This window comes from Gymnodraco acuticeps, unplaced genomic scaffold, assembly GCF_902827175.1.
Source record: "Gymnodraco acuticeps unplaced genomic scaffold, fGymAcu1.1, whole genome shotgun sequence".
In the NCBI taxonomy this organism is placed as follows: domain Eukaryota; kingdom Metazoa; phylum Chordata; class Actinopteri; order Perciformes; family Bathydraconidae; genus Gymnodraco; species Gymnodraco acuticeps.
This window is the reverse complement of record NW_022989810.1, coordinates 3,934,400-3,945,709: the sequence shown is the minus strand read 5'-3', so window position 1 is coordinate 3,945,709 and position 11,310 is coordinate 3,934,400. Positions and strand designations below refer to the sequence as shown.

At 40.1% G+C, this 11,310-nt stretch overlaps 1 protein-coding gene across 2 annotated transcripts; it reads right to left on the bottom strand.

The window, feature by feature from the left end:
* Positions 1-2,206: 2,206 nt before the first annotated feature.
* Positions 2,207-8,887, bottom strand: ebag9 (estrogen receptor binding site associated antigen 9). Of its 2 annotated transcripts, none has more exons than XM_034230369.1 (7): positions 8,557-8,887; positions 8,001-8,095; positions 6,474-6,555; positions 6,133-6,288; positions 5,755-5,865; positions 3,864-3,955; positions 2,207-3,296 (listed from the first exon to the last, which is right to left on the bottom strand). In XM_034230369.1, exons 2-7 carry the CDS (start codon positions 8,081-8,083, stop codon positions 3,179-3,181), a joined length of 642 nt encoding a protein of 213 aa, XP_034086260.1. In that variant the 5' UTR covers positions 8,084-8,095; positions 8,557-8,887; the 3' UTR covers positions 2,207-3,178. The 2 variants fall into 2 exon arrangements, with proteins under 2 accessions (XP_034086260.1, XP_034086268.1); XM_034230377.1 differs by having other exon boundaries at positions 8,693-8,887.
* Between the last annotated feature and the right edge of the window lie 2,423 nt (positions 8,888-11,310).

The window sequence follows — 11,310 nt, the reverse complement described above, 5'->3', positions numbered from 1 at the left end:
GCTCTCCTTTCACATCACATCTCCATGGAAACCTTTGATCTCTGGGCTCACGTACACAGCTATTTGATAACATTGTTACCATGGTAACCTTTGATCTCTGGGCTTACACACACAGGTGTTTCATAACGTCATCACCTCAAACACAAACAAACAGACTGGAGTTTAAAGACTGTCTCAGCCTATTGTTTTCTGTCTGATGGAGACTTCATACTGACTTCAAGACGTTCCAAATATGTTATACATTATTGGTGACGTTTGGTTTTGGTTTAAAAGTTTGCAGTTAAAATATTCTGATGCTTTTCAAAGCGTTTTTACTTTTTTTTCTCTTAATACACATTAATTCACTACTACTTACATTTAATATTTAACTCCTTCAGCCTATTTTCAGCTATAACCATTCAACTATTAACTTATTCAGCTATTTCAGGACATTGAGGTTATACATTTAGTTGTTTATACCTTTTTTAAACCTTTTCTTTTAAATATTAAGCTTCTTCACTATTTTTCCTACTTTTCCAGTTTAACATTTCACTTTCAAGTTTTCAACAAAGTCATTGCAATGCATTTGAGCTGTAACAATTTGATTCAAATCATTTCACTTTTCTGCATTTCTCCGCCAAGTTCAGCAACACACTTTCTTGGTTTTTGTAGCTAAAAGCAGCTAGAGACCATTCAACTAATACAATATTCATATATTTCAGCTAAATTCAGCAACAAATGTACACAGTTTACAGCATTCACACAAATTTTCAGCAGGAAATGCATTTTCTAGTTGCTCCTAACCTAACGCTCCTAATTTATACTTATAAATTCAGACTCTAAATATAACAATGTTTATTATGCTGTACACTTGGGATAAGGAATGATCCCTTACCCCAAGTGAAGATGTTCCAAGTATTTCAAGGTCTAGAGTGAGGCCTCAATGAGTGAGATGGGCCGAATAATCTATGAGTGGAAACGGTAATGCAGTCGCTTTACCGCACCGTTGTGACAAAGAGAGAGCTAAGGGAAAAGGTGAGAAGTTCAGTCATCCGGGAGGTAATCGGAATAGAACCGCTGCTCTTTTACATAGAAAGGAACCAGTTGAGGTGGTTCAGGCACCTCTTCCCTAGGGAGGAGTCCCACACATGTCCAGCTGGGAGGTGACCAAGGGACAGACCCTTGGAGGGATTATATCTCAACTGTAGCCTGGGAGCGCCTTGGAATCTTAGGAAACCCTCTGTAGGAACTGCTCCCCCCGCTGTAGAAGATGGATGAGTGTAAAGCGTTTGATTTGAAAAGTCCATATTCATCCCATCTCCATTTCCAAACATGTGCTTTTTATATACATTTATCATTTCCAGAACAGAAACATAAAGCCAGACAAATCGTGTCAACGTTTTTTCTCCAAAAATACATTTGGATTCTTCTTTGCAGACACCAAATCCACAAAGTCTTTGAGATTTTTTTGATTGCAAATGGAGTGGAACATTTTCCATAGCCCTGGAGCCAGGACACGGGCAATGCTAACACAAAGACCAAACCATTTCATGTGGCATAGCCAAATAATCATGTAATATCTCGTGTTTCTGAAACAAAACACAGTGTTACCCAAATTACACTTCAGGCAACAGACGGTGACTAAAGTTACTCACCTCTAGAGGTGAATTAATTGAGAAAGGAAATTGTGAGAAACAATGGGTTCTCTGCTGAACCCATGAAAAAGCAGTCCATGCATCTTCTTTCAATGAAAAAGTGCATTTCTTAAGACAACACAAAATAACAAAGATGGTTTGCTAAATTGCCTTATAATTAAAAAACTGCTTGATTCAAACTTGTAATGGGACAGGTCCACCTACAATCCAAAGTATATATTTGTCCAGTTAACTGTAGTGCTTTTTATCATAATATTTAAGAGAAAATCTGTAGGCCTATGGTCTTCTTGGAGCACCTTTTCCTTAAAACTTGATAATTCATCACTAATTGAAGGATTTACATTTTTGACAGAATCCGTACCTCCGAGTGTATTTAGTATACAAATGTGTCCACCCAAGTCTTTTATCAAGCATCAGAGACCAGGGACATAATGTATCATGTCCGCACTTTTTACTACCATTTATAAAAAGGTCTTTCAATGTTTCCATGACAACAGCACACTGGCTGGTAATGTGATTATATCAATGCATAAAAAGGGTGTTCAGTCAACAGTGAGACTTATATTTTCAGATGAGAAAAGAAGCAAGAATTTCTTATTTTAATCTTAGGCCAAAGTAACTGGTCTGAGATTACACTGTGATGGCAACAGCGACTGTGCAGTGAGGGTATCCATTTTAAGAGCAAAGTAACATTCACACCCCCTGAAAAAATAACAAAGCATTGCAGTGATCATTGGAAATATTCCGTCTAGATCAAAAACCAACAAACAAAGTGAAATGTGGCAGATCAGTAGCCATGAGATTACCATAGGAACCCACAGCTGACATTAAAGTTGGGCTATATTTTAGTCTATGGTCAATTATTCTTATTCATACTGAAAACCTTCATGTTATGGCAGATGTCCAGTGTACTCAGGGACGTACAGCACAGGGTGAGATATCAAGCAACATTCATTAGAAACAAAAAAATCAGACAAAGAAAGACATAAATATAAAAACACAATGATCAAGCAAACCGTGAGCAGTCACCGGTGTTCAGTGATGCTTAAAATTAATGACACTCCTTTGTCCTTTTGAGGTTATAAATAAGACAAAAGAAAGGGAAGTGTACTCCCCGTTTGAGTTTCAAAAGGTAGTACAGATACCTGTTTATTTACAAATGTTCCTTGAGAAAAAAAAGCATTTTTCTACACTACCCGACAGATTTATCCAGAATCAAAATGGTACCTTAAAGCTGTATCTAACGTTTAACCTAGGATGAACTGGGATGTATAAATACAGCTTTCCCTTAAATGACCTTGGCCACATGAAGAGGGAGAACACCAGGTGTGTTTTCTGCCCTCGAGAATGATGTGTTTTACACTGCTGCGACAGGGAAACAGACTAAAATGGCTGCTGGTGGAGACGGGGTGGAGGACAGTTTTCTAAGTAGGGATGTAATCCTGGTCGGTATGATGACTTTAAAGACAGAGTGACGATTGATTCAGTGTCTTTGTTCCACCCCCCCCTCCCTTTCCGGCTCAAAATTGAGCATTTCTAAAATGTTACGAGAGCTTGACGGCAATCTTCTGGTCCTTCTTAATCATCCTCTGAGCGTCTTTCTCCAGCTTCTTCCTCTGCTGCTCCATGGTCCGCTTTTCCCTCTCAGCCATCTTCTGTTGTCTGTTAAATAAAAAGGAAAAAGAGCAATGTCATTACTGCGCACATCAAAAGAAGCTAGGTCAGCAGGGAAACTAAATCCTGGTTCCTGCTCTTGGGTTTTAAAAAGGGGGAAAAGGGAATACACTGCCACTTGCTGGCCAATGTGTGGAACTACATCACCCCAGTAAATAAATGAATTTTAATACTGCTATTTTATATGATAAAATATGTAATAATGTGTTAATTGCTGTAAAGTTGCAGCTGCAGCCTTTTTCAAAAATATATACTGCTGGGTGGCTTCAGAATTTCCGCAAAAGTCATCTATAATTATTCATGCTAAATTATTTTACACAGTTTGTTTTATTAATCTGAATCTTTAAAGTAACTAAGCCTGTCAGATAAATGTAGTGTAGTGATGTAGTGTCCAGTATTTGAGTATAATTATAAAGATGCAGGAAATGGAAATCGAGCAAATCGAGATTTCATTCAAGCAAGTACAATACTGATAAATACCATGCTAAACCAAAAGAAAGGTGTGAATAAATCATGTAATGGTGCGAGTGTTAGTGAGCATTTTTGAAATCGTACCGAAGCACCTCCTCCGCCTCCCAGGCAGCGTTGGACTCGTCCTCCCAGGCGTTTGCGTTCTCCTGCCAGTTTTCCATTTCTCCCAGTTCAGCCTGCACAAAGGGAGAGTTCACAATTATATCCACACAACCACAACCCAATACCTCTTAACTAGAAATGTATTCTGGATTTCAATGTCCTAGTTTAGTTACCCTTTAACAAGTTGCTTTGGGTTTTGTTGTTTTTTGCTCACATTTTACTCAGTGGCCTGTATTTCACTGCAATATACAAGTCCTGCACTCTATGGAAACGGCACAATAATGGCTATGGATCCAGCTACTATAACAACATACTGAGGCTTGCCAACAACTTCGCTTCTGACCCCAACCATGTCCTGATCTGTGAATATACATTGTTACCATTAATTGGGAGATACAGAGTCGCACCTTTTAAAAAGCTTAGACGGTATCTTTTTTTGTGCACCAGTCAATCCTAAAATCAAGTAGAGTTTAAACCCTAATTAAAAGGTATGCTGAAGCGTGGTTAACATATTGTTATCGAACATAATGTCACATTTCTGGGTTTTATGTGTATGTTTGTCCGAGGGAAAAAAGGTATTTCCGCAATATTACACAGATATAATTACACAAATTAAAAAACCCCAAGTGAAATTACTTAAATCAAGCAATACATTTCAAACTATTTACATTTCTACAATGTCTCTTGTCCCCTCCTCTGCTGTGTACACAAGCTGCAGTTCAGTCCGAGTTTCACATGTTGCTCTTAGACGAGTCCCTCATGGCTTCCCTGGTGAGTGCATGACATTTGAAAGTGATTTTGATGAATGTTCCTTATGTTCAGCTAAGATTTGCTAAGCTTAGATATTAGAATCTATTATTCTGTTTCTGGCTATGATAAATGGTGTAAATTAACTTTAAAGATCTCCTATCATGCTATTTTTAGGCATATAATATGGGTCTCAGATATATAAAAATATATTTAAAAAATGTCTATGCTGTGTTGTGCTCAAAATACCAAACAGATCATGCATTGTATACATCCCTTGTATCCCTCTATTCCAGCCCTGTTAGAGAACTGCTGATCTGGGTCCTTAGCTTGAAAAAAAAAAAAAGAGGAGGGGGAGCTTGTGCCTGCTCAGAATTATACGAGATACTCAGCTAAATGCTGCCGTGATGAAACGCCATATCATGTTCCAAACCACATCAAGGATTATTTCTGAAACAGTATAGAGCTCAAAGGCTTTTTCTCTTGCAGGTTTACCACAAGGTGAGTTCCTTTTTTTATTTCCTGCTTTTCTACATATACTCATGTGTTTCCCATACATTGATTTATTTGTGGCGGGCCACCACAATTAAATATCGTCCCCCACAAATGGATCTCATAAAAACAATTTTTTCTTGCCGGGGGGGGGGGGGGGTGCGGTGCCCCCACAAATAGAATCAAATTCTGTGGGAAACACTGCTCTCTCCAGTACAGGTTAGCTCTGAGTGTTAGCGATGCTTGCTAATGTAAACAACGTTTTTAGAGATTTGGGTACAGAGGAAAAGAGAGAGGGTTGTATTTTCTGACACTTTGTGAGTTCCCTTACACACCAGGGACACATGGAAAAAGACATCAAAAAGTGCATTTTGCATGATAGGTCCCCTACACCTTTCAAACCAACCCGGCAAGTTTCGGGATTCAGAGGGCTTACTGCAATGACTAAACAACCCACTGTACAGGCATCGCATGGAGAGCAGTTTGTGATGGACTCTCTACTGTTAAACTGTAAGTCATAACACATATGTCACAAGCTTCTTCTGTGCATGGTCATTTGATTATTTCTAGCATACATGTTAAGAGGAACTGAAAACCCGCCTGATGCTTTGGATGGTTTAAAGCTGTGACTTACTGAGGGAGGACTGAAGGACATCATATCCTGAGAGGCTGCCAGTCTGCTGGAGAAACCTGCTGAGCCATCAGGCACCAGGTAGTTCAGAGGCTCCCTTTTCTTCAGCACTATCTGCAGCATGAACACAGAGAGACAGGAGCTCAAACTGCAGCCGCAGCACTTTTACAATCACACTAGACATTTAGTAGCTTTTCAATTAGAATTTGACTGAATCAAAACTTTAACAATACATATTCACAAGGTCATGCAGTAACCTTCTAAGCTGCAATAAAATGCTGGAGAGACATGTAACTAATCTCACCAACATGGAAAAACTGTTCAGGATATTCAGTATCAATAAATGTATGTTGTTGACAGCTGCACTGGGTGTGGACGTACCTTCTGTGTTTTCCTGATGGTGGGAGCCATGTCTTTGAAGTAGTCGGGCTCTTGGTCCATGTCGTTGGCTGTAGGTGAAACGTTTCCGTTGCCACCTTCGATCTTAATGCTTGTAGGGCCGTCTTCATCCCAGGAGCTCCATTCTTCAATCTCGGGCTGTGTGGTAGAGACAATAAAACACTGTCAAATGTATACCTCGAACTCAAGTGCAGGAGTTTGTTTAATATGTATGCATAAGGGAATTACATGCAAAATAACAATATGTCATCCAAAGATCACGTGTAGTTTGCCTTTCCACATATCGTCTCAGTGCGGGTGCTGTTCAGGGACAAAATACTGACCTGTTTTGGTACGGATGATGAAAAGTCCACGGTTGTCGGGAGAGTTATTTGATCACCACTGAGCTTGCGGCCTCTTCCACTCCTGCAGAGTTAATATAATACAAATAACAAAATTCAACCATGGAAATAACAGAAATGGTAAACCATTGTTATCAAACGCTACGGTCTGATCACTTTAGAGTAGATAAGTAAGGTTTTTGACTGCCACTGTTCTGCACCTTTTGGCCCAAATCCAGGAGGATTTTGAAATGTAAATAATAAATGATAACTGCAAAGAAATGGGACATTTGTGCAGCAGAACCGTGAAATGAATATGGCTTCATTAGCGTGTGCGGTGCTTTGAATTCTAAGTATTGATACACAGCAAATATTAGGGACGCTCCGATCGCCAACTGATGTTTAAAACTCAGTTAATGGGGCTCAGTCACTGGAGCTTCCACAAACAACAATCAACTTAATTATTACATTCAAATGATGTACATTATTCAAGTTAACATTCACTTTGGATAATAACACGGGAGAAATTAGCGGAAGCGCTCTTTTTTCCTCTCTCCCCATCTCTCCCTCTCCTGACAGCCTGTCAGTATCTCATGCATCTCACTGATCCAGTAATGAGTGACCCGACAGTGAAGAATACATATATTTATAACTAGTTTATCTTGTTCCAGAGGTAGATAAACTAGCTAAGTGTGTTAGGTCTAACTCTTAGGGTGTGTTTCGCTCCGCTCACCGGTCCGTCACAGCGGACGGAGCTGCAGGATTTCTGCTTCACACACGTTGCATTCCGCTATTTTACTATCTTTTTCGGACACCTTAAAATAATGCCAGACCGGTGAAGCCATTTTGGCGAGCTTGTTTTGCCGCACACAGAGAAAAGTGTCATGTGTTTTACGTCATGCGATCGGCTCTCGCGATCAGCATGTTTAGAGAGCACCGATCGATCGGTAGAGAGTGAGTATCGGCCAATCGATCGGAGCATCCCTAGCAGATATCAATAGACAAAGCTTCGGCTGCAAACAGCTGTTCTACGCACCTCCCTCTGCTGATTTTGATTGATTATTAATGTAGATGAATGTAGATAAATCATGCATTTTTGTGATGACAGGTATGATTTGTTAACTTTTTAACAGCTGAGGTCAAGTCCAATGGGATTCATGCAATGTGGAATCTTGATGCCTTTGTCACGTTTCCCCTGACAGTAGAAGTAAGCTCTGGATTGAGACCCTTCATGAACTACTACATTTCATTGATAAATCAGCATGCATGTGACCCACTAAGAAAGCAAACATTTGACCTGTCTTCCCTCAAAATAATTCAAGTATTTCATGGTTGTTGGAAGTCACTTTGTTGAACAAGAGTATTCGAATAATCTGATATTTAGTTGTCCAGATATTATCATAACGTAGCCGTATACTGCTAATTTCTCAAAAGTGTTTGCTTTTTTTGACATATAGGTTTGCCCTTAAGCAAGTGCATTCAGATCACAAGAGTATCAGGGTGTAATGGTCGTCGCTCGGTTGTGCTTACCTGCATATCAACCTTTTGAAGAAAGAAAGGAAGCTGGCTAGACATGTGCAGATCTTGAAGAGACGGAACTGAGTGATGGCCATGATGAAATTGAACTGGTGGAAAAGGGAAGAGAAAATATCAGCGTTTAGAGCAACATTTAAGAACATGACTGGTTTTGCTCCAAAGGACCAGGATGTATGTAGAGCAACAGTAGACCAATACATATGACGGGTAGCATACAATTAAGAATAGTTGACGAGGAATCAATCTTTAGAAAACAACATTATTCAAATGACATTATTCACAATCTGAGCAGCTGTGACCTCTTATTTAAATGCCATGTGAATAAACGGACACTTAGTAGATTGTATTACAATAATAACAATATAATAATAACACGTATGATTTACATTACATTGACACATTTAAACTGTCGTTTGATACGCAATAAATCGCCATACAACAAAGGTTAGGTAAGACACACGTTCTGTCAATATTTATACGACATTAACGTAACAGAATTACGACTTAAAAGAAGCTTTTTGCGTGTATTAGCATCGTGCTAAATGCTCACCTTGCAATATGTCAATACACCGTGTACAGAGCAGCTGCTTTCTTCTTGTATGGTAGAAGAGGCAAGTTCATTTATTTGCTAATCGTTGCTTGCTAGCTTAGCTCACAGGAAAACATGATATCCCTGAAACCTTTACCTGTCTTTGTATAACGACCAATTGGCAGAGAAGAATTATATCGCTGTCATGTTAAAACCACGCATGTAACAGCCGTACACCTCAATGAGGTTTAGGGACAAAACTCCTAAATTCGTGTCGTCTCTCGTCTCTGTCCCATGGCTGCCATCTTTGAGCTGGGAGGAGCAGGAACAGGAACAGGGAAGTGCAGCGTGTTGGTGTTGCGTTCAGGTACTGTGGGAAATTAAGGATAAAACTATACTCGCTATTTCCAGAGCCATGGATGGATTGGGTTAATTCCATGAAGAAATCCCTAATTATAAACCTTTTAATTTGTGTCTGAATATTTTTTACGTATTCCAAGATATTTACAATAGTGGGCGTGCTTTTACTCAACTAAATGTCGTAATTCCACTGTAAAAAAAACCTGAAGAAAACACAACAAACTCAGTTTCTATTTAAAGTCTCGCAATCACAATTTTACTAAAAGTACATGAAAGCCTATTTGTGTTAAAATATTGGAGAGACAGCAAGCGCATTTCGTGGCATCTGCAGGTAGTGATGGCAGTTTGACACTGAAGCTTCGAACGGAGCTTCAACCCTGGACTTCCTATTCCATAGAAGCAATAGGCTTGTTTGAGACACATTGCGGCTCGTCTCGAAAGTAGACGAGAGTAGCCGATCGCAGCCGGGGGAGGTGTCAAAAAGCTCGTCTTAAATCGGACAGCTCGGAGTCGGAGTCGGCTTGACTGGCTGGGTTTGCAATGGCGAAAATTGCGTTGGCGTTTTTCGTTGCAGATGAAGTGGATGCAATAGAAATCCCACAATTATTATATCACTACAAATGAATGACTCAAGTGTCAGTTCATTTTGAAACAAATCAGTACAAGGGGGGTTGAATACATGTAAAAGACAGAACCACTTATTACTTTTCAAAACTACTTCCGTCAGTGGTCTTGACAAGTTTGCATTTATAAAGAATGCACAAATGTGTATATTCGTTAATGTCAGATATGTACTAAGTAAATGCATTTGTTCCTGCTCAAGATTAGATTCAACTTTATTGTTATTGCACATATTACAGGTACTGAGACAACGAAATGCAGTTTAGCTTCTAACCAGGTGCAACAAGCAGTAAAGTGAAAAGTAATGTACACAACCTACAGAATAAAAATGAATTGAATGATGAATAAACAGTGAGGGGTATGAATACACTAGATATCAGCCTGTGAGCAGCATGAACAGTGTGTATGAATATGCTAAGATATATAAAGTATGAAAACGGTAAGCAGTATAGTATAAAATATATAGATATTAATTTCATGATGATAAACATTGTGGAACAATGATGAAAAATGGGAATGGATGTGGCGACGTAAAACTGACACAAAACAACAACAAACTTTTGCCAGCCAATTGGAGAGTTTCATCAGCAGCACGTGGTAAAAACCACCAATGAGCGCTCAGCTCGAGATACCAGCGAGACGTTTCCCATCAAGCATTTCGCTTCTGCAGCCCGTGGAGAGCAACTGCGCCAACTCGCCTCGCCTCGCTCTCAAGGCTGCGGGCGTCTTTGTCCCGCGAAATTTCAAAGTCTCATGTGGGCGGGCCTCCAGAGCAAGTCGGACAAAATGACTAACCATCATGCAACGCACTAGCAAGACGTTGATCGCAACTGCGCAGGTCTGCGCAGGTCTTGCTTGTCTCAAGCCTAGTGCTTCGAAGCTTGCTTCAAATCACGTGACATATGACGTCCGAAGCAGCAACTGCTTCAAATCACGTGACATGTGACGTCCGAAGCAGCAACTGCTTCATTTCCTGAATGAATCACTTGACTGGTTCACGGTCCATTCACGCGCTTCAATGCACTGCCTCGTCTCGATTCTGACAGGTGACAGGTTGAAACAGTTTCAAATTTGAGCGCTTCAACACTTTATGACCGCTCTAAACAATGCGCAATGTGTGGGTTGTTGTCGTAGTTTGCGTTGTTGCTGTTGAGTTGTTGTTGGTATTGCATTTGAATTGTAGTATCATTATAGAGCAAGCCAGGAAGTAAGATAGGTCGTTCTGGCTCGGGAAACACTTCGAAATGTGGAGAAGTTGTGAACAAAAAGACAATTATCAGTAATATAAAAACAGTTAAATATTTCAAGCAATAGATAGCCCAGTGGGTACAGCCGGCGGCCCGAATGCGGCGATGTCCTCCGCGCAGCTGGTTCAAATCCCGGAATGGACGTATTTTAATCATTGCTTTTCAACTTTAATAACTGATAAAAGGCCCTCTCCACCCAAAAACATGTCTAGCACTCTCTAGTCTCTTTTCAATAACCCAATACACACAATTATCAATCTTTAATTGCAAATAGAACATGATATTCAGTCTTCGGCCCGTCTACATTACAGGCATCAAAAAATGCTTTCAACGCTTCGCCCATTCATTTGAATGGGGTGACGTAGGATATTTTCAAACTTCGCCGAACTGCATTGTGGGTAGCATGGCAAAGCGTTGCAAGCATCGCGAGCGTCTATCGGCGTCGATGCTTGCTCGAAGCTGGCGTCAGCCAATGAAATCCCGTTTATGCAAATCTTGCCAGTACAAGCTAGCCAATCAAACCGCGTGTATGCTGGGAGAGACTACG

Bases quoted from the DNA above. Each gene is read 5' to 3' on its own strand.
- ebag9 (XM_034230369.1), bottom strand. From the start codon at position 8,083: ATGGCCATCACTCAGTTCCGTCTCTTCAAGATCTGCACATGTCTAGCC. The intron at 6,556-8,000 runs GTAAGCACAACC...TTAACTCTGCAG, and splicing joins TTCAAAAGGTTGATATGCAG to GAGTGGAAGAGGCCGCAAGC. The intron at 3,297-3,863 runs GTACGATTTCAA...TTTATTTAACAG, and splicing joins GAGGCGGAGGAGGTGCTTCG to ACAACAGAAGATGGCTGAGA.